Genomic DNA, 24416 nt, shown 5'->3' with positions numbered 1-24416 from the left:
GTTGGTGTCTGTCTACTACCTACCGCTGGAGAGAGAGAGAGAGAGAGAGAGAGAGAGAGAGAGAGAGAGAGAGAGAGAGAGAGAGAGAGAGAGAGAGAGAGAATGACAACAACCGGTTAGTGTACGAAGTAACAGCATAGTTCTCTTAAGAGTATGCAAATTAGGGCACGTTATGCTAATGAGCCTCAGCGCTGTTTCTCTCAAAACGGTGCGCCTTAACTAGCTATGTTGTCGCAGATACTTAGACTGTGGCAGCGACCAGAGGTGATAATTGGAAGTGTCGTCAGCTCTTGCTGCCCCAGCACCTTCGGATGCCTCATTAGCCTCCACCTGGCAATGAGTCTTAGGTCATAGAGTTCCACTGGAAAAAAAAAAATCAGGAAGAACCATTTTCTTCCATCCACTGGGTAGAAAGAAATCGTTTTTACCCACTTGAGAGTATGAAGGCATCATTACCAAAGTACTTGGTGTAGTGAGCAGCTGACTGAACTGTTTACTAATGAGAAATCACATACTCCAAGATTCGTGAATCAGGCAATTTTTTTTTCCTGGTTTCGACCCTGACGCTAGTTGTTTTTTTACGATTGTGACAATACATTCCAGATTATCCAACACTAAGCAATGACAGGCGCTAAAATATGGCTCAATGAAATGCTAAAGAGTAACCATGTAGACTGATAAATCCCAACGATCATGTTGCAGTAACAGCGAATAATCAATTACAATTCTGTGCCTTCAAGTCTTTATAGCATCTTTAAGATGCATGAGGTCCTGCTCTGTTTGAGTGACTTACAGCACCTGGTTCGCTAAGTTCGAGCTCTCTCTTAAGTTCTTTGTTTTCTAGAGTGTAACGATTATGATGACGGTTTCTTTGTTTTCTAGAGTATAACGATTACGATGACGGGTTCTTTGTTTTCTAGAGTATAACGATTATAATGACGGTTTCTTTGTTTTCTGGAGTATAACGATTATGATGACGGTTTCTTTGTTTTTTAGAATATAACGATTATGATGATTTCTTTGTTTTCTAGAGTATAACGATTATGATGACGGTTTCTTTGTTTTCTAGAGTATAACGATTATGATGACGGTTTCTTTGTTTTCTAGAGTATAACGATTATGATGACGGTTTCTTTGTTTTCTAGAGTATAACGATTATGATGACGGTTTCTCTTTCACTCTGGATACCCTCTTCGTAGCGTTCTTTGATCACATAACTGTCTCTCCTCAGCGTTATTTACAGAGTGATGGTGACGTCCTCGCTAACCTAAATTGGTATAAAGGGGTTTAGGAGCCACTGACTCTATTCGGGGGTCTTTTGTTTTTTGTCATACTAGTTCGGTGTACCTGAAGCCAATCGTTTTGCAGGAGTCATTTCATCAATGTTTATGTTATTTATGTGAGCACTGAGAACACACCTTGCCAGATGCCCCGTCTGACAAATCTTTGATCTGAGAATACAGAATCTAGTTTTCTGACAATGAAGCATCCCAGCTTTCTTCTATAATGCTTTTATCATAAAGGTGATGTTTAATCCAGAGTTTCTCAATAAAGAGTTTTTGATTTAAAGTTATCAAGTAGGTTGGTTGTGTTGCGTCTGGATTACGTGGAGGCACGTCTTCTAGAATTCTTGCTAGTACCAGGGAAAAGGTGTTTTAACTAAATCTGATTAGTTACGGTCTCTTGATTTTTATGGTCACTCCATGAGTTGACGCTTGCTGAGGGTGACATGGTAGGCTAGGTCCCAAAGAGTATCGTCTCTCTCTCTCTCTCTCTCTCTCTCTCTCTCTCTCTCTCTCTCTCTCTCTCTCTCTCTCATAAAACAAGCAAGAATTACGGCACATATTGTCATTATCCTTGTTTCTCAGGTAAAGGCATGTATCAGAGAGGTCGTTGAACCAGGTGTTAACAGTTTAACTACGAGATTCAGTGAGGACTGACACCACAACAATGCTCCCACGTCCCATGTTAAACGTGAGTACAACAAGAGAGTCTGGGATACCCAAAAGTTTGACTGGTGCCAGTCATGATACACTGACCTTGAAATTGCTTCTTCCTGAAATTCTGTGTTAAATTCTTTTCGCTGCACAAATTGAAACTAGATGTTATCATCTATCCATTCGTGAAGATTTAATTTTTCCTCATCCTCTGACTACATGTAGATCATAATCTCATGATAGACCACATTTACGGCGTTGTAAGATGAATTCCTCAACGAGTTTCTACAAGGACAGTGAGAGATAACCAGAGCCCCCCCTAGCCAAGCACTATCTCTCAACACCCAGCCACTTTTCGCCCCCCCCCCCACTCTCCCTCCTATCTTAGAATCAACTAAATCAGTTATAATGAGATCCATCAAATCATTCTGTCCAGCCAGTCACTCGCTCGTATAAAGTTTATTGATTACTGAAGCCTGGTTAATTAACTAGGAGTAGCGTGGTGTGCATTCGGAGTGTTGTTATACAGTCACAATCTAATCTCCACAGGAGAGATACATCCCTAATATTCGTCTGGGTTCTTAGATGATTCTCCCCGTGATTCGTACTCCCAATAGCCTCCACGATACTCGGATAATTGATTTCAAGGCTATTGGCCGTAGGAAGAGAGACGAAAACAATTATAAGCAACACAGTCATTTGTATGCGTTTATTGACTGGGTGAAGTAAACCTTGCCTTCAGCATGAGAAGAATGACTGTAAAAACTAAACGTATTCACAAAGCTGAGTCCACCAAGGGCTACCAGCTAAGCTCCCTTACTCAGATCGTATATTTTGGCCTACACTTTGACCCTCTGGGGATGAATCGTTAACTCCTGAGCTCCGAAACATTCTCCTTAATCACCACTTATAGTTTACTTATTAATTACCTAAATTCCGCTTTGATTGTGGCCAGTCTGCAATCTGGAACCCTGCATGGACGAATTGATAGTGTAGTCTGTTTTCACACTAAAAAGGGTCGCAAGCTGGCTAGAAACATGCAGCTATTGAGTTTACCTCCTGGTCTTGTCATCAAGACGGTCCCTTACAGGTGACAGCTACATGAAAAGTCTTAGGTCGACTCCCACCCGATCAGGGTTTCGGGGTCTCGAAGTGCTTCGCGCTTACGTCAAATATGTTGACATCTGTTTTAGTGAAATGCTCAATGAGATGAAATTGCCGTTTGCCTAACGAAATGAACCATGAAAGCTCAATGAGAGTTTATCTTGACATTTATGGAAAAAATAAGTGCATCTCTCACGACGAAATATCTTTTTTAAGTCAATACGTGAAATGTATAGCTTCAACACGATCGATAAAAAAGAACATAACTATTCACGTATATTGTCGATGAATATCATCAAAAATCAAAGCATCACTAAAGATATGAAGATGCATAATGAGGAAACAACTCCAACCACTAGCGTTCTGGGTCTCGAGGTCTCGTTCACGGATCCACAATTAGCGTAACTTATGATTTTTTGGCCTTCTTTTGCTGCCTCTTGCGACGAATGCTTGTGATCTTCATGGCATCAACAGCTGAGTGTTTACACATTCTGAATGTCTGCACACCATAAGGAGTCTCTGGGATCACTGAAATTGAACTTAAATTCCCAGATATATAAGCAATTCTCACAACGTAACACTGAGGTTAACACTACCGAAAAATAGATTGAAAACAGCTGTAAAGTACATCCACATTGGTTACATCCATGGGACACCAGTGCTCCAGGTGAACTAGATCAAAGCTGGATGAAAGAGGATGTATTTAAAAAGTATAGCTATTCCAAATTACCAGTATTTTGGAAGAGTTGTCAAAAGTAACTACTAGCGACATCTTATCGGTAATCAGTAACTTGTAAAGGAAAACCTAACTCGTAAGTGACACATCACAGATGACATGCTTCATGAGTAACTGTCTTACACTGGGCCAAAAGGTTTTCTTACTCTTACACTGGGCCAAAAAGCTTTATTTGATATTGATCACTGTTTGCCGTAATATGTATAAGAATTCCAACAGTTGTAACCATAAATTCTTTCACTTTCGCTATTTTCAGAAATCAGTGATACTCTAGATTATTTGTATAATGCTGTTAACTACGCAGAGAGAGTAGCTATCATATTCACGTGAACCCATGACGACATCTTTGTCGAAACTATCAAAACAAAATTCCAACAAAGCAGACGACAAGCACACATTAACCTACTGTTGGACGCTATATGACCGTTAAAGTAACAACCAAAATGCACCACAAATCGCTCTCACGTTAAGCTGGCACCACATCAATCAGTGAAAACATTATATCCTAGTTATATTTTCCTTGATTGGAAAGATATGCCAGCCGTATGATTTAGTTTCCTGCCACCAGCTAGACGCAAATGACACAAATGAAGGCCAATGATACACAGTAAAATCAGAACCAAAATTACAACATTTCGTATGCATGTTAACGTACAAAAACCCTGACGTATTCAAAAGGTCATCAATGACTAAACCAGTTATTGACTTCAGGATCGTACATGATCCATCCCATAATAGGGTATGGTCTAACTAGTCTTAAAAATCAGGAAGAGCTGAGAGATTCTTAGAATGTTTTACTTCACAGTAAAAGAACCATACTGCATGAGTCTTATGTATCCACTTTGTAGATAATATTGCAGTAACTGGGCCAGTATGAATTATGACCGAGACGTATGTGACAGCTTGTAGTCCACGACCATGAAAAAGATATTAAGGATATTCATTTCTTTTGGTTCACCAAGTTTTTGAGATGAAAGGCAAATTTGCAAGTCAGATGAACCTTAAATTGCTATTAGACTAACAAAATAATAAACGAAGTGAGGTGAATGTCACGGCTAGTTTGGTGCAATACATATATATATATATATATATATATATATATATATATATATATATATATATATATATATATATTGTGAATGGCGTGAAATATCCAAAAACTGTTTTTTAATCGCCCAAGGGCCGTCTGAAATGAAAACTGGTATGCATTTGAAATTTGCATTTCAAAATTAGAGGTTCACTGTGTTGATGAATCACTGAGAGGCAAGTCATGGCATACACAGTACATTATCCAGACACTAGTATTTCTTTTTCCTAGCATAATGCTGCGTTCTTCTGCAGGATGTGTAACTGCGTGGACACTGGTGGGGCTGGACATCTGCCAAAAAAATCCTTATGAGACATTTCAAAATTCAGGATCTCGAGTACTGTAACAAGCTTCACTTATGACCCAGATGCCGCTTAAAACCAGCAGAGGACTTGGCCCAGATGTTCGAGATGATTCCCATCTCCTCCCTTCCCTTCTTACTTTTTTCTGCCGAGTCCATCCAGAATATCAACCGCAGAATTATCAACATTTATCGACCATGGAGAATTTGGTAAAGTACTGATTAACTTCGCAATTCCATTTGTGGAGCATTATCTAGAACTATAGAATTATACCAAGTACCAATTTCACACATCATTAAATCAGTGAATCAGTCGCAGTCGAATACACCGTCTCCGCTTAATAAAGTCTTAACCTATACGACGAAGATCTGCAGAACTCCTATGCCTAGAAGCCTTTCAGGTTCTTGAATGGCTAAAAAATGCATCAGGACGTACATCTTTAGGATCAAATTCCTTAAATGAGTCGATATCAATATTTACGGGTAAATGTACGAAAAATTGGGCATATTTGTTGCAATAGGTAATACGAGCCTGACATGATGATGAACATTCAGTCCTCTAGATCGTCACCAGGATGCTCATCCAGTCTTTCTGGCCGTCAACCATATAGTCCCACAATTCCCCCGTCCTTCATCTACGTGTTATGCCAGCTCATGCAGACAGTCACCCCACACAGTACCTATAAGGAATACATCTCACGAGTCCTTCCGACCACCAGCCACACAATTTCAGGGTCTTTAAGATCATCACTTACACATAATTCCCCCAACCCTTCGTGTTGTCACCCTTAGTCCTCCACACCCTCACTCATTCTCCCAAGTCCTCCATCCACATACCTCCAAACATCTCCAGCCATCAACATAACATCCATGTTCACGAAAACCTTTTTTAACATGATCACCTTCTACACAAGGATCCCCAGCCAACCCTCACTGCTATCCACGACCCTCCACAAAATACTTCTCCATTTCTCCCAGTCCTTACTAACATATTCCTTAACTTCTCCCGACTCGTAGCAACATACTCCAACACTCTCACTTCCTTCGCGGTCCCTGTTTCCATATATCATATATGTATAAGATATACGCTTCACCGCACGGCCAAACTTGGCAGAACTCGTTCGGCTTACCTAATTGCTTGTGTACACCATCCATGACAGAAGCAGTTTTAACAGGTCGTGTAAAATATTCTAACGCACCTCGTGCCTTGCCATTGAGTCGCTCCCTCAGGCAAAGTAGAGTTGGAACATTATCTTAGGGACGAATGGAGCACACTGGACGACGCGGGGTTTCTGCTTTTGCTGATACAGTTAAAAGCAAAGCTACACTTGACGAAGCCTATGGCAGAAAGATGTCATGCATAGAATGTTGACAGGATTAGCCAAAGAAGCGCGAATAAAATCATGATGAAAAGATTTGTGAAGTAAACAGATTGCACGATGGAAATGTTTCATCGTGCAGCGTTGAGTCCACTGATGTCTATTTTGTTGGTTAGAGTAAGAACGAATACATTCCACCCTAATGCCACTTAATGACCAGTGGAAGTAATAATACTGTTAGTAGTAATGTTTGTTAGACTAAATCAAGTGATAAATTAGTTACTCCTTATGGAAATAGATTTATCATACGTATACATACCTTTGAAAAAGGCCACTATGCCAATAACTGCTAATGCACAGCTTTCTCATATAATTAGATCTGTAAAAGATGAAAGAATACGAATCAAGAAAAGATAAAAAATAACGCTATATGAAAGTGGGTGAAAACTGACTGACACTCAAAGAGGACATACGTGTTCCCTTATTTCTAGCTTTGAAGAGTTTTAATCAGCTTTCTCGTGAGCATTTTATGAGCACCTTATCTCATAAATCGTCTCAGCTTGTGATTTATGTGAACATAAAAGTTTCTAGTTAACAAACCAGGTACTGCAGCCATGTAACAACTCAGGTAAAGCATGGTCATAGTAACAGTTCAGGCAAGGTGTGGCCATAGTAACAGCACACATAAATTGTGGCCATAGTAACAGTTCATATAAAGTGAGGCCATGTTAACAGGTCAGGGGAAATGTGGTCAGAGCACAAGCTCACGTGAACTGTGGCGATTGTAACAATCCAGGGTAAAGCTTGTTCGTAGTGGTAACACTTTAAGTAATATGTGTTCATAGTAACGTTTCAGGTTGAAAGACGAGAAAATAGAAACAGGAAGGGTCTTAGTGAAGTGTGGCTACAGTCAACTTCATCCGTTGCCACAACGTACGCACTGCTAAACTATACATTCCAGCACAGTTCTTAGTAGCTATCCACTCTGCCGTCATTATAGTAACGACCTCGACAGATCAATCATCCGTAAAACTAATACTATACTTGCTGTCAAGGTTCAGTATAACTACATATAATTCTTAAATGGGAGAAAATGAATAAAAAGGGATATTGTGATACAGCCGTCTTTATAAATGGTTTTATTACAACATGCGACTGACAAGCGGAGGAAACCTACTATGACGAATGAACGCCTTCTTGTATGGAGTACCTAACATTGCTGACTCCCCAACATTCTCTGCTGAAACCTTTTAGGGTCGATTAGCTGGTAGCGCACTGCTGTGTGCATCACATTTGATAATATGATACATTGACAGATCTTTAGAACAATTACTGATAGATTTTAGTTTCCATCGTCCATTACTTGATAGGTTCTGTGGTTGCTCTAACTGTGCTATCCCTGCAATGTCTCATACCAAACAGGACGGGGTGCACAGTGAGGAAGTTTAAGAGTTTATTGAAAAATAGCTAAAAAAGGGACTCTTCTTCAGTCATTCCATTAACTTCAGCAGCAGTGCGAACACTTCCTTAGCTCTCACCCTAACACTAAGCCGGGGCTTCAACCCACAGATATTCCAAAAATATTTTTCCTCCTTTCCCCTATGCTTATTTTCACCAAGACTGAAACATCCAGGTTCCTTTCCTCAAACAGACAACTCATCTCTCTATTTTGATATGGCTATACCTACGAACACTCAGACACTCCACCTTAAGCCTTTAAGGAAGTTAAGCATTCCACGTTTGGATCCATGTGTTCCAACTTTTAAAAACTGAAATACAACACTTATGTTGCCCCGTCTCTTAACCTTGCTTATATACCATGTCTTATATTTGTACACACACACACACACACACACACACACACACACACTCATTTATCGACCAGCCCCGAGGAGAGGATAGACAACTATGTTGGGTGTGGGCTGACTGCCGCTGGGGCGATTCGAATCTGAGTTGTTCCGTGCATGAGTTACTGATACATGTGCCTGCCTGTCACAAAAATATACGTCCATGCATTTAGGCATATGAATATTCAGCATCATTCATAATACCGCTATTCAAAACACGTTGACAATACATCTGATATTGTATGTGACAAACAAAAAATCGAAAAAAATCATCGAAATACCAACATCGCATCTTTATGACCATTATCTATTTTCCAGACTCTGTAATATTCCGTAGGAGGGCGTGTGACCGTCGTACAGATGATCCAGGTAGTCATTACCCTGCCGGAGGTTAGATCGACTCAGGACGACTGTCTGGGATGCTCAGGGCCACAGACATTCCCAACAAGAACACCACAAGAGAGGCGGCTCTAATGATGAGCAAGGGTACCATGAACCGGTCCCTCCTACTCTTTTTTATTGAGCCAATTAAGGCAAAACTCCCATCAAGGGGAAAGCATTCGCAGGTGGAGAGACCCAGGTAAGGCTAGGCTAAGGTATGAGAGAGCAATTTATTCTTATCTTATTTCATAATACTCTGTAGTCGTAAACTTAAGTGTGGAGTAGCCTTCGATTAGTTGAGAGTATCATTCTGTTTTTTAAAAGAATCGCGTGCGATTTACCTCAATTCAAGTGGATACTCACTGAAACAAGTACACAGCTGTGATCAGATGTAACCTCTGGAATGCACCTATGAATACGTCCGCAGTAGGGTCATTGCTATTCCCCTTCGCATACATATAAACTTAACAGGGCCGATGGCCATTCCTGACCGCGATGCACCTGTGGTGGCATGACCTGTGACCTCTCCTCTCTGCTCTACGACTGCGCTTCCAACGCGGCGGAGAAGGATTCCCCGACCACAGGTTTATCGGCCAACACTTTCATAAACTCAGCACCCCTTCCCTACACGGCAATGTAAATGACCTCATCCCATACCTACCTAGCAGCGAACAGGAGCAATCTGCATCTCCGCTAAGAAGTGTACAAAGCCACGCACCTTCTGTGTCGGACAATGTTTGCGATACAACTCCTCCTTGCCATACAACAGGCAGGGTTATCCCCACTACGAATGTAAAACAGCCATGCTCCCTCCCCGGTTAGCAGTGTATGGGCATAAACTCGCTTCATACTTGAGAGTGTACAAAATGACACCCAGTCTCTGCCTGGCAATGTACGGGGACAATCCTCCTCTCTTATTTCCCGAGTATAAACAGGATCATCTCGTCTAACAGCGTATAGATCCATGTACCCTTACTGCCTGAGAGAATACATACCAGACAACGTACGAGGCTATCCCTGTGAGGATATAGAGCTATGCCCTACCCCTGCTACCTCTGTAGTAAATATCAGTGGAGAGAAATTAATCCCCATGCCTCTGTGTTTACAACTGTCGCGGTAATAGGAGGTCGTGGTGAACAAAGATATCAATGTAAGAGTTGTTGAGCAAATCCGGCTGAGAAACACTGATCTAGAGCCTTTCTCAGCAGATCACACACACTAGAAGAGTTGTGATTGGATTACTTATTTCACGGCTCCCGACAAGGTGAATTACCAGTGAAGAGCCAGTGTGTTAACATTAGCGGTGGGAATAATGTCCAGTTGTTGGTCGCCTTAGCTTCAGTGTTGTCTTCCACGAATGAGGTTCCTTGGATTTACGCTACCGTGAGGGATTCTCAAGTGAGGCTAGGAGCGAATAGAAAGGAAGGATTAGGAGAGTTGAGAGATCTGAAGGCAAGTGTTAGAGGCTTTGAATGCATAATGGTATGAAAATGATGACCAGGACTTAAAGGGAACGTATGGAAGGTAAATGATAGCATATTATCCAAAATGTTTTATCAGAAGAAGCAAATACCAGACGGGAGGAGAAAGACTGGAATAGCAGGACTCGGTCAGCAAGAGACTACATGAGATCTGCTTTTGAGAAGCGTGGAAAGGTATTAGACCTAGATGATGTGGGACGAACCAAACTGAATTACAGGAGATAATGAAAAAGAATATTAGAGAAATTATGCACTGGTCTTACAAAATAAGTTCAATCGAGTTCTGAGTAGATTATAAACACAACTGAATATATAATGGTAATGCACTGTTCTTACACAGTAAGTTCAATCGAGTATTTCCCGAGTAGAAGATAAACACAACTAGATATGTAATGGAATTCAAAATCTCGTTAAGATAAACACCAAACACTTCAATCGTTTGACCAACGAGTGTATGGAACACTTCGGTGCCTCATGCAACTTTTGGCTTAAACACTTTTTTGGTGACATGAAGATCAGTTTGTTATAAAAGAATAGGTTCATCACATTTGGCTACTTCGTTTTCAATAAGGAGGAATAGAGCAAAAAAGCGAGGATTTTTCCTGGAAGTATGAGCTCCTAACGTCACCTAGATAAGGCATTAAGGGCAAGCACCTATGAAAAATAATGTATATCTATCTATCTATATATATATATATATATATATATATATATATATATTTTTTTTTTTTTTTCTTTTAAACTATTCGCCATTTCCCGCGTTAGCGAGGTAGCGTTAAGAACAGAGGACTATGCCTTTTTTGGAATATCCTCACCCGGCCCCCCTCTGCTCGTTCTTTTAGAAAATTGAAAAAAAAAAAAAAAACGAGAGGGGAGGATTTCCAGCCCCCCGCTCCCTCCCCTTTTAGTCGCCTCCACGACACGCAGGGAATACGTGGGAAGTATTCTTAATCCCCTGTCCCCAGGGATAATATATATATATATATATATATATATATATATATATATATATATATATATATATATATTCTCTCGTCTGTTTCTTTGCGCTACCACGCTAACGCGGGAGACAGCGACAAAGTATAATACATAGATAAATAAACAAAAAAATAAAAATTATATATATATATACATATATATATATATATATATATATATATATATATATATATATATATATATATATATATGTATATATATATATATATGAAATCCCTATTCGTTTTTCATTTGCCACTTCTCTCAAAAACAAAAAAAGAAAAAAATCTCTCCTCAGTTAAATGCAAAACCAACACGTTTTATATGTTGCCGTGTAAGCAATACCCTTTGAGACTCTGGTTCCACTGGTGTTTCATTATCATCTTGTCATCTGACTGTTCCCCTGACCAGGGAGGCGAGGCCTGCTTTGTTCTTGCTCAATCTGGCAAGATAAAAATAATTCGAGCCAAAGCTGAATTTCAAGAGCCTGTTGTTCTGACCTTCCCGTGTATGCAATGTTTTGTTTTCACTGGGTAAGGGAACAATATGACTGCGTGGGAAGACCAGCCCAGATCTAGAACTCAAGGTGAAAAAAAAAGAAGAAATCTTATTCTGCTTTTGAAGCGCTTGCCTTATAATAACTCTTGATGATCAAGAAACATATTGCGAGAGAAAATTAAGAGAGTTAACTAAGCAGAAGAACTCGTAAGGGACGACACGAGATTTTCTTTTGTTTTTCGTGACGGATGTGTTGGAAGATATAATGATTTTCACGTTACTTATAAGCCTTGAAAACACCATAACCAGATCATCATACTATGTGATAACGTTGTGATAACCTTATAGTTTCGTCTTGCACTCGAAGGATCTTCCTCCAGCCCTCGTGTGAGTATGTGATTATGCACTTTTGTTGGACGTCGAGAGACTCCGAGGCCGAAAGGTCAATGAAATGCTGTCGTCCTACTGGCACTGTACTCCAGCTAGGTGCTGTCTCGCTCCCAGTGGAAAGCAAGTTGACCTGTGACTTGATCTTTGACCGATGCCAAGTCTCATCCTTCCAAGATTCTTCTTTGGACGTCACTGGAGAAGTTTTATGCAGGCAAGAGTCACAAGTTCTAGGTTTAAGAAAGCTACGAAACATATTATAACTGTACAACGATTGGCCTTCTTGGCACCGACGGCAATTGTCTTGATTTGACAGCATCATCGTTCTAATCATACACCTGCAACAGCACTAAGATAATCTTCAGTGCAAATACAAATATCATTAATGATGATATGAAATTTTGTCTAACATTCCAACTGCTCTTCAGAAAGAAAAACTTGCAAATTCATTGTCTAATAGTGTCCAAGAGTTTGTGCATTTTCAAAAAGAAAATATGTACTTTCTGATATTTTCCTTTTGATAAAAAGACTGCATTTTCGAGGTATACATATTTCCAATAGATTTATGATATGGATTTATTCATATCTTGGTTAACCAGTCAGGTATTAATGCAAATTTTGACTACGCTCCGTTTAATCATGTTTGAATCGTCAAAGTTACACTACAGAGAGATAAAACCGCCTCCTTTTAAAACCCACATCTTAGGTATTGGGGTTCGAATGAATCGACACCTTGGCTAAACAATTTAAATCGCATTCGTAGTAATCAGTTTACTCAATATTTCGACAAACCCCAACCTTCAAATAGTGAACATGAAAACTTTGTAAACCAACCACTATGTCATCCAGCTTCGTATAATTCTATTTTTTCACTAACGATATTTGAAAAGAAAAAGACCATTATCTCACCTTTCACTTTTCCTTTCACTTTTTATTTTGCAAGAACCAAATCTACAAACACTAAAGAAACTTAAAATAATCCCAGTCTTATCTATAATTTTTAATCTGTATTTCTCGTTCATATTCAACTCTCATTGTACATTTACAGCCGACAAGGCCTGGACTCATTAATGCTGTCTTCTCAAAATGTTTTTCTCTGAATTCTAGCTTCTCATTTACGATGACACCTAAGTCTATTACACATGTCTTACATCCCATCACTTTATTATGCCTTCATATGGTGGGGGGCATAATTTGGCCCGTACTATACTGGCCACAATCATGAATAAAAAGGCTAATCACAGATCCATTACTTCACGTTAACATGACAGAGAAAATTATCTACTTAGTGAAAAAAAGAGAGAAAGTGGAGGAAGGGGAAGGGGATGAGGAGGGATGGAGACGACTAAAAAAACGGAACAGATTGTGTCCGATAAGACGGGTGGGTTCACCCGCCTGGTCCTATCTGCCACACTCAGCCGGAGGCGTTGAGGTAGTGGGAACCTTGACGAAGCGTGACAAAATGTTTGATTAGCTTGATGCTAAAGGGTCGTTCTGTTTCCTGAGCATAAAGGGATTTTCAACCTATTGCTAATCACCGGCTGGAATGGCAGAGAGCGAGCCAAGGTGCTGAAAGAATAGCTTTATCTTGTGGGATCTGTGAGGGTTATGCATATGTGGAGCTCCCAGTTCCCAGTTTTTAGACTGATGATTTTATAATTACCGACGCCAAACAATGCAATTACTTGTTGTTGTATCGCGAATTAGAAGTGGATTAATGGAATGATTTCTCCCTGTTTACCATTATATTTCACTTACACAAGATAGTCTCTCTCTCTCTCTCTCTCTCTCTACACACACACACACATATATATATATATATATATATATATATATATATATATATATATATATATATATATATATATATATATATATACACATCTATATATATATACACACACACACACGAACAGAAAACTAAGCACCACCACCTACATATGTCTACTTCACTTCCAGTTGCAGGACCCGACCAGTCCATTACTCCACCACAACACGTCCCACTCATCAGCTTCATATTAGGTTCCCCAAGAATCAACCATCCATGATGGATTGCTAATCAGCCGACCCCCTGACAGGCGCGACATCTGTTGGGGGCCATGTATGGGTGTCGGCCAACAGGTAAAAGTTACGGTAGTATAGATCCTATTAATGATATCTAGGCCTTTACGACGAACGTGGATGGGGCGACGCTATGGCCACACATTACCACACGCCCCCACTATCATCATCCAGCAGCTATTACTCCTGTTGTGTACAGATATATCTCAAGGTATTAGGAACATTATTAACGATATACATTGTGGGTTTCTACATTGTCGACGTACCTCCTGTGAGATGAATCGTTCGAACTGTACTTATTTCACCTCGTAAGCAGAATGCATTAGACGCATCACCCGAGTTGAAATTACGGGGCAGATATCTTAAAAGAACGTTGACAGTACTATAGACTATGTACCAGCTGCTGTGTTTTATGTCAACTCGGAATACGCAGGTGGAACCTCATATACTATTGCATTTACTCTTTCCTTTGATACTAAATCTTAGATGGCAAATATATCTAAAAATCTATTTCTCTTTATATAATCATAAATGATCATATACTTTATTTCAAAACAGGAACATTTCTAGGATTAGCTCTTCTTTTAGCATGTATCTGGAATATATTTCTTTTTTTGGAATAGATTGTAATACATACATTCCTGGAGTAACAGTGTTCTCTATCACTGAAAACGATTAAGCATGCAGCAAAAATTGTGGTTATTTAACATAAGCCATTCCTCTCCAACACATACGTAAGTGCCAGTATATTTGTGTGGTAGTATACGTGAATTTTCCTTTTTCCTTCTTTCTTTCATGCTTTCAATCATTCATTCTCTTTCTTTTTTCTTGCTTTTTTTCTTTTTTATCTTTTTTCTTTCTTTTTTTTCTTTCCCTCTCTTTAGTTTCATATGGCGAAGCGTCAGACAGGTTGAGATTGCCGAGTGGTGTGCCACAGGGCAGGTTTTTGGCCCCATTTTTGTCATAATACTCATTCAGGATCTAGAATTGTGTCTCGCATCTAAATCTACTGGATCTCGTATCTAAATCGACCGATGGTTAACTACAAGGCAAAGTTACAAATGGGCATAACTGTAATCATTCAAGGAAGTCCTAATAAATCAGCAAAGTGGTTAGAAAATGGCAAATTAAATTCATTGTAGACAAAAGTAAGCATTTGCACTTTTTTACCATATTTCAGCATCTTCCAATTTTTTTGTTGAAAATCTCAGTTCATGTAAGTTTAGTGAAATTGCTTTTCTTGTGAAATCCTTAAAAAAAATGTGTTATTAGGTTCTCATCATTCTTTTCCTGTTTTGCAGTTTATGGACGTTTTCTGTAATCCTTGGTGACAATTGCATTAAAAGAAATTCTTGGTATCATTCTACCGTTGTTAGAAAACTTTCATGTTTGGAGTGAGAAAATAAACTCGTATGGAAAGATGACTAAACTGTGACAATGTTCCATATGTAAAATGTATATCTAGAATTTTCTTGATCGAAAAAGCTATTCATAAACGACTTGTGGTTTCTTATACACAGTTTTATCAGTCTTTCACCTCCTTTCTTTACTTTCTTTTTGATTCCCTAGGAGGACTAAGTCTTCCAATTAGAACGCAAAATTTAACGATATTACCCAATTCCTCAACTTTCTTTCAACTGTATTGCACGATCCTTTCGAGATACAGATCTGAAAATTGTGAACTCTTTCTGCCAGTGTCTGGCAAGTATCCCTCATGATGGTTTCTTTCGTTAACTTTTCAATAACTTTTTTTCAAGTAGTTTTGTTCACAATATCATCATTACACCAAACTTTGCATTTCCTTCTTCAGCTCGAATATACAGAAGGGCATCTTAGCCTTTTAATTTCTTATAATATTGTTTATTTCTTAGTATGGTTTCTGACAGTCCAAGAATATCTAGATTTCTGTTTCAAAATGTGTACATCAATCAATCTTCTTTGTGTAGGTGCTGATGTGTTCTAATCTGAATTCGTCTTCGCGTCGTCATGGTTCTCAGAGAGTAGAGTCCAGCTCTGAGGCTTCTCTGAGAATCTCGTGCAAATAGTTATAGTGCTCAGGACCAATTTGGGTTATGGCTCTTGAAGAAGAGTTCTAAGTGTGCTAGGATCCCTCGTCTACCACCGGAGAGACGCACCCAGTAGGGGGGATGCATATGCCACTATGTCTAGCATAAGAAAGTAACGGATATATATACTCGAAATATACACGTGAGAGTAGGTGTATGGAACACGAAGAAATATATTTCTGCGTGTGTTTACTCTGAGTTCTGAGCAGCTGTCTTTTGAATAATTTACCCTCAAGAGTACGTGTCAACCCTCTCGGCCTATTAACTAAACACTGAGATGGAAATCTTTGCATTAACAAACATCGATAATTGTCTTTGAATTACAGAAACCTTCTTCACCTTTGCATAGACCTCGAACTCTGTGAACCAAAGAAAGGGCATAGGTTTAGCCACAGAGCGATCATCCACCGCCCACATTTCGTCACAACCTGAGTGGAGAGGTTGCCGGGAGAGCTAAAATAGTTTTCTATCCTGATAAACTTTTACGATAATCTTAAGGAAATATTGAAGAAAATTTCAGGAAATTTACGACTGCTCTCCACCGTGCTAATGACAGGTCCTGAGCTGCGTCGCGTTTTAATTTTTTTTTAAGTATGACGTATGTTGCTTAACGAACCATTTGAAGCCTGATCTACTGGAGGCGAGGTAAGGGCGAGATAGGAAATACCGTCATGAACACTTCAATGTCAGTTCCTTAGCTCTCTGGCCGGAAATTTATCAGTACCGTAGTTACTTGTCTGTCATCGTACATCAGGTAACTTGGGTCGAGTATCTTCATTACTCTTGCCCGATGCGTGTCCAACATGTCCCAAGAGAGGCGCCTCCAAGTTCATCATTTTTCCTCTTACCTTATCCTTTTCTTCTTCTTCTCAATCTCAGTCCTTAATCCTATTCGCTAATCAGATCTCAATCTACATAAGAATCTAATCTATGTTTATCTAACCGTCGTGATTCAGAGCAGGATAAACAAGGCGGCACTGTTATTTGAGCACGCTGTAAATGCCTAACAACACGTAAGGCCAATAATGATACCCCCGGGAACTGGTTATCTCTCTCCCTAGCCACAAGTCATTGGCGCTTCGGACGAGTTACGAGGGTCATGTTGCATTGTTCAACCGCTTCTTGCTTTGAACACCTTCCCTATCATCTTTTTTCACCAGCGTCCCTCATTCTCTCCTTATCATCCTTGCTTTATGCTGATGTTTTGTCTTCTAAGCACCTTCATCGCCGCCACCAGCCCCCATTCTCTTTTCCCTTCCTTTTCTCACTCGCATGATGGCAGTGCTCCAAGTTTTAGACGCAGCCTCTCTGTCCCCAACTTCCATTCTTCTTTTCCTTTGTTTTTCCGTTCCCCTACTCATGATATCTCTTCTAATATTCATTAATGACAAGTTTGAGTCTCTCTCTCTCTCTCTCTCTCTCTCTCTCTCTCTCTCTCTCTCTCTCTCTCTTTGTTTAAGCTTTGGCTTCTCCTCACCTCTGTTAATCTAATTCTGTTTGCTGCGCTTTCATCTCACTGTATAGGTTGAAGCCTTCATTTTCTTATTAACCATTTCTTCTTAATTCTTCAGTTTTGTCCGTGAGAGGAGCCTCCAACGTATAAAGAAAAAAATTGTATCTACAAAGACGAATGACTGCAACGTTTAACTTCATGTTAGAAATGTGTCTTACTGATAAGAATAACAACTGACTTGATAATTACTGCTGTTGAATTCATCAACATAGAGCTCCTTCTTAAGAGATATGACCCTCTACATATTAGACATTAGTTAGATACAGAAGATACTGGAGAATATTGAAGGATGAAGTCAAGAGTATGTGAGGGTGTAAAGCTGAAGAGTAGCTGAGAGGAATTAGTTAAAGAGGAGGCAGTGAAATGAAATGGAGAAGAAAATGAGAATCTAAATCAGAGAGGTCTGAATATAACTAGAATATAACTCATTAAAGTTGAAACAAGTGAGGAAAATGAACAGAGAAAAAAGAGAATATAAGAGAAATGATAAAAGTAGAAGGAGAATGAAACAATTAATTCAATGAGGAAAGGGGATAAAACTGAACAGAAAGTGAAGGGGGACACCTACAGTGGCAATATGGGAATAAAGCAGAATAGCAGATGAAGAGATAATGCTAAAGGGAAAGGAGCGCATGGGATCAGAAAGAAAGGAACAGTGCAAAACTGTAGTGGAAGCAAGAACTTAAAGCTTATGAGGAAGTGAAAGCTTAAAGATGAAGAGAGAGGAACTTTGATCTGAAGAAGCAAAAGAATAAAACCCGAGATAAGCTAAGAGTTTAAACCTAAAGACGAAGAGGAGATGAGAGAAAAGAGGTTACAACTGAGAGCAGGAGACAGAACGCGTCTATACAGAAATTATGATGACTAAATTTAGAATAGGAAAGATGAGACCCAAAGGGGGCGTGAGATAAAGATGGGAAGGAATGAAAAAAGATATGGCAAAGGGGATACGAGTGGATAAATGTAAAGAAAAATCGGAAAGTAAAAGTAAAGATGACATGAAATATGAATACTGGAAGGACTTTTGCAAGTGTAAGGCAAAAAGGCACAGACTACGGGAAATATTTCATTTTCTTCAAGTAATGATACACCTGCTTCTTAAGAAAAGGATGGCGTATTAAACAGACAATGGGAAACAGAAAGTGAAGACTTTCTCAGTCTAGAGACGCAGAGAACGGAACATACATGGAAACTGCCCATTCACAAGGCGCCAGTGTGTTCATTAAATCATGTGGGACGAAGTAAATGTCAGGTATTGTACTGCCTAGACAGAGGAAGCCAGCATGTTGGAAAATTCAGACAGATGAAGCTATAATAATGTACATACATTAGGAGAAAAAGAGAAGAAACATCACAGTGAAGATAAAAGGATTAAGGTCGAAGAGTGAAATGTAGGGAGTTGATACAGCAGTCTGTCTGACCGATAAGCCACGGAGGTTCACTGTTAATTTTACGAAAAGACAACAACTGAACGTATGTATGTCACATGAAAACGTCACCAGTGGATCAGGTCATACGAAAGAAAACTGGAAGTAGAAAATATGGCCTTAACATTTCAGATACATAACATAATGTGAAGTGAAAAGATGTTCAAAGGAGATCCGATTCAACGCAAGTGGAATCCTCGGAACGCTAGAAATAAGAATCACGGCATCTTCTTCCCTCGCAAGGGGCTAAACTTGTACATGATTCTACACTCTTATACACGAAGAGACATGTAACCCAGTTTGTAAAACTGATTTACTTTATAGAGTTTTTCTATGACATTGCAAGGTATAGGAGAAGCCACATGGGATGAGTTAGAGACGAATTAGAGGAAGGGAGAGGGAGCCGAGGAGAGCAATTTGTTTAGCAGGAAAACTCTAGAGTTATCAGATTCAAAAAGAATAGGAGGGAAGGATTTGCAGAAATTGTAAATCATGATTTTGTTGAAGGACCAGAAACATATATCGGTGGGAAAGAGGAAAGTTCAACAAATTTCCATCATGAAAGAGCGGTTTCTGTCTTCTCGAATGATAGATCTGAAAATATTCCACGTGAAAATGAAAGACGAAAAAGAAAAAAATCTTTTGAAGGGGAGTGTTTCGATCTCGAAAAGATTGGTAACTTGTCCGTACTGTTTCGGAACCAGAGGAACCAAGGCATGGAAAAGAGGGAGGGAGAGCCTTGGAGCATAAAGTTAAGGACAGTATGCCTCCACATCTCGGACGATGATTCTCATTACGATTTCTACATATAAGAAAATACATTACATGAGAAGAAGTCGTGATCATCTAAGGAAATTCCGAAAAGAAATAGGTGTTTCCAAAGTTTCATAGAGGAGGAAATAAGGGGATGGGGGTGTGTTAACAGAAAGAAACAAATAAGAGGAGTGCATGCAGTAAATCAACGGCATCAAGACATCAAACAACCTAACCTAACCTAAGATTATAAACATATACGTTAACTTTTACCAACGTCTCCACACACACACACACACACACACACACACACACACACTTAAGTACACGGATACGGAGATATTCAACATAACGTTCACATCCTAAATCAATCCAGATTTAGAACGTGCATCGCAAGCTTGGTCTTTGCTCAAGAAGAAGCACACAGAACAAACACAGAAGGTCCAAAGGACGCCAACAAAAGCCATGCCGGAATCAAGAGGGGGGAGTAACAGTGAGATATGAGAGGCCATATACATCTATCTACCATGGAAGAGAGAAGAATAATGGGTGATTTGATAACATTCTTTAAGTTCTTAAACCAGCTCGATGACCTTGGCATTAAACATTTCTTCGAGAGATTCATATATAGAAGAGCCAGAGACCATAGTAGGTTACTGATCAAGAAATCTGTTTAACTGGTTGAAAAGATTTATTCCTAGTCTAATGAATGAATTAGACTGAGCAATGAAATTCTGAATGCAGAAATCATACAAAACTTTGCTAAAATCTGTATGATAGGAGAGAAAGTCAGGAGATGTGTGTGTGTGTGTGTGTGTGTGTGTGTGTGTGTGTGTGTGTGTGTGTGTGTGTGTGCGCGCGCGCGCGCGCGTGTTTGGACGGTCACGAGTATAGTGCTCCCTGGCACAAATTCCATAAGTAATTACACACTCACACACACACACACACACACACACACACACACACACTCGACTCGTCCAACCACAATCATGACAAATATTGCCATCTTACGTTATCCGGAAAGAAAAAGAATATTTAAGACTTAAGTATTCACACTCACACACACACACACACCAAGCCTGATTAAACCAATTAAGTCTGTAAGTTCGTTATTACTATATTAGTATCTTAAATGAAGACACATTTTTCACGGCAACAGCAAGGGAGAAAGATATATGCTCCCTTTGTTCACCACAGAGATCCGTAGCTAAATGTGAATATGATCTACCTTACTAATGTAATAAGAACATCTTTCCAGCTATTAGCTCGAGATGATTATATACCAGTTCATGCCCAGGAATGTATCATGGGTCCGGCTGAGACCAATCAGTTTATGTAGGTTATCAAATACATAATACTGAGTCAACGTCTGGTATTTCAATGACCTTATATGTCTTTACTTTGATAGTTCTGATCATGCTTAGGATTATCGCATGCGAATTGGCTTTACACACACACACACACACGCAATACATACATATATATATATATATATATATATATATATATATATATATATATATATATATATATATATATATATATGTATTTTCTTTCTTTCAAACTATTTGCCATTTCCCGCATTAGCGAGGTAGCGTTAAGAACAGAGGACTGGGCCTTTGAGGGAATACCCTCACCTGGCCCAATTCTCTGTTCCTTCTTTTGGAAAATTAAAAAAAACGAGAGGGGAGGATTTCCAGCCCCCCGCTCCCTCCCCTTTTAGTCGCCTTCTACGACACGCAGGGAATACGTGGGAAGTATTCTTTCTCCCCTATCCCCAGGGATATATATATATATATATATATATATACCCATCCCTAAGAATTGGGGAAATATAATACTGTCCACGTATTTCTCGAGTGTCGTAGAAGGCGATTAAGAGAGGTGGAAGAGAATGGCTAGGAGTCAAGTGAGAAATTTTTCCCAAATTCGTAATATTTCTGGGATCCGATAATGATCATGTCGCCCTCAAAGAAAACTGTTCATCTCTAAATTTTGAAGAAATATACGATAAACAAATTGACCAAGAACACTTGTTAACCGATATAGTTAACGATACGAATACTTGTTTGAGAAAGACAACATTCTGGTTCCTACACAAGTCATATCACTGGCTATGCTATCACTTAAGTGTAATCTACATTACAGTGACTGCAGAACCACCTTGTTACTATTAGTTACATCTTTGTAGTTTACAACTAACTAGTCTGTTCTAGGTGTACCCTAGTGTCAGTATGGTCACTCCTTCTGTGCTAGGAAGAATGCAGTGATCTTGCTACCATCGGTTCATCATTATCTATAGCTTGGTGACTGTGCAACCAGCTTATCAATCCTGGGTACTGTACTGCCTCAAGACGCTACACCCACCTTATGAGTGCTGGCAGGAACCTATTCACATTACAGGTATCCAATAGGTTCTCTCTGCAGATTGTTCCCTATGCATGTACCCGATTGTTATTTGCTATATCTATGGATACTCAGAACTTTGCCTTGAACCTACATGTGTTCTGTGGACCCTTTTAATGCCTCGCCTCGGTATTTACTCCATCTCACAGTCAAAAGAGGCAACATTAAAAGAAGAGCTACGACACGTCATTTATCAAACTTCGATGAAATAGTCGATGAAAAAATTAAATTTCTATGTACTAATTGTATGGACGGACCTGGGGTACTCTACCTCCTTAGTGTAGCTGTTAGTGTTGATGACCTAGACGCATTCATGGGCCGCCCAAGATCAAGAGCACAGGTTTGAATCTCGTAAGCGGCAGCCAGCCCATAGTCAACTCAGTTGTTTATCCTCCACTTGAGGTTGGTCGATAAATTGGGTACCTGGCTTCGCTATGATATATGTATATATATATATATATATATATATATATATATATATATATATATATATATATATATATATATATATCTTTTCTTTAAAACATCGCCATTTCCCGCGTCAGAGAGGTAGCGTTAAGAACAGAGGACTGGGCCTTTTTTGGAATATCCTCACCTGGCCCCCTCTGTTCCTTCTTTTGGAAAATTAAAAAAAACGAGAGGGGAGGATTTCCAGCCCCCCGCTCCCTCCCCTTTTAGTCGCCTTCTACGACACGCAGGGAATACGTGGGAAGTATTCTTAATCCCCTATCCCCAGGGATAATATATATATATATATATATATATATATATATATATATATATATATATATATATATATATATATATATATATATATATATACATATTATTACTATTATTATTATTATTTTGCTCTGTCGCTGTCTCCCGCGTTTGCGAGGTAGCGCAAGGAAACAGACGAAAGAAATGGCCCAACCCACCCCCATACACATATATATACATACACGTCCACACACGCAAATATACATACCTATACATCTCAATGTACACATATATATACACACACAGACATATACATATATACACATGTACATAATTCATAGTCTGCCTTTATTTATTCCCATCGCCACCTCGCCACACATGAAATAACATACTTGTTCGCCGTTTTCTGCGTTAGCTTAAGTAGCACCACGAACAGACGAAAGCAGGCCGCATTCACTTACAGCTGGTCTCTACTTGTTAAGAGCAGTGCAACAAAAACCACAACCCTTACCCAAAAACAGACTCTGCAGGCCTTTCTATGGTTTACCCTGCCGCTTCACATCTCCAGGTTCATACATCAACCACTGTATATCACATTCCAATTCACTCCATCCCCTGCACGCATTTCACCTTCCTTCATATTCAGGCCTCGACCACTTAAAATCTATTTCACTCCATCTTCCTATTTCCGATTTGGTCCACCACTTCTTTCCGTCACCGCCTCATACATATATCTTCTTTGCCAACCTTTCCTCACTCATTCTCTCAATATGTCCAAACCACTTCAACACACCCTCTTCTGCTCATTCAGCCACACTCGTACTATTTACACTCCTCTCTCTTACCCTTTTATTAGTAACCTAATCAAACTACCTCACACCACACTGTCCTTAGACATTTCATTCCCAACATACCCATCCTCCTCCGAACATTCCTATTTATAGCTCATGCCTCGCATCCACACATCACTGGAACTACTATACTGCACCTTCAAACACATCCATTTTAACCCTCGTAGATAATTACTTTCATGGTTCCATTCGCTGCGATGTCCACCCTAAGGTATCTAAAACACTTTACGTCCTCCATATTTTCTCCATTTTTAACGTCCTTCCAAAACATCTTATTCTCCCTGAAGTTTCCTGACAATCGCTCACCCAAACTCTCATTATCCCTCATTTTGAGTCAGTTTGTGAGAGAAGATATCAGAAACTCACAAGATTAGTGTGGCAAAAGAAGAAGATATACAGATAATTCAAAGGGAATAACCAAAAATTTTCAGTGTGACTACGGAGGAGCAAAAAAAAGTAAGTCTTGGACTTGATGCGATACATTTGTCAGGTCAATTCTTAAACGTTTCTGTAAAAGGTCTGCTTTCAGCTACTCTAATTGGCAAATCGTTCTGTATGTTAACAATCTTGATATAGAAAAT

General features: G+C 39.4%; 1 protein-coding gene across 3 annotated transcripts in view; it reads right to left on the bottom strand.

Moving 5' to 3' along the window:
- Positions 1-24416, bottom strand: part of LOC139754901 (uncharacterized) — a 416477-nt gene that overhangs the window by 180818 nt on the left and 211243 nt on the right. For 2 of the 3 annotated variants that reach the window (XM_071672727.1, XM_071672729.1), the window contains exon 3: positions 6804-6863. The exons of the other annotated variant lie outside the window; for it this stretch is intronic. In XM_071672727.1, the coding sequence (XP_071528828.1) occupies positions 6804-6863 (60 nt within the window). The remainder of the gene's footprint in view (positions 1-6803; positions 6864-24416) is intronic. 3 annotated transcript variants of the gene reach the window in all.

Source organism: Panulirus ornatus, chromosome 18, assembly GCF_036320965.1.
Source record: "Panulirus ornatus isolate Po-2019 chromosome 18, ASM3632096v1, whole genome shotgun sequence".
Taxonomy (NCBI): Eukaryota; Metazoa; Arthropoda; class Malacostraca; order Decapoda; family Palinuridae; genus Panulirus; species Panulirus ornatus.
Note: the sequence above shows the minus strand (reverse complement) of the source record. Positions and strands in the feature narration are given on the sequence as shown.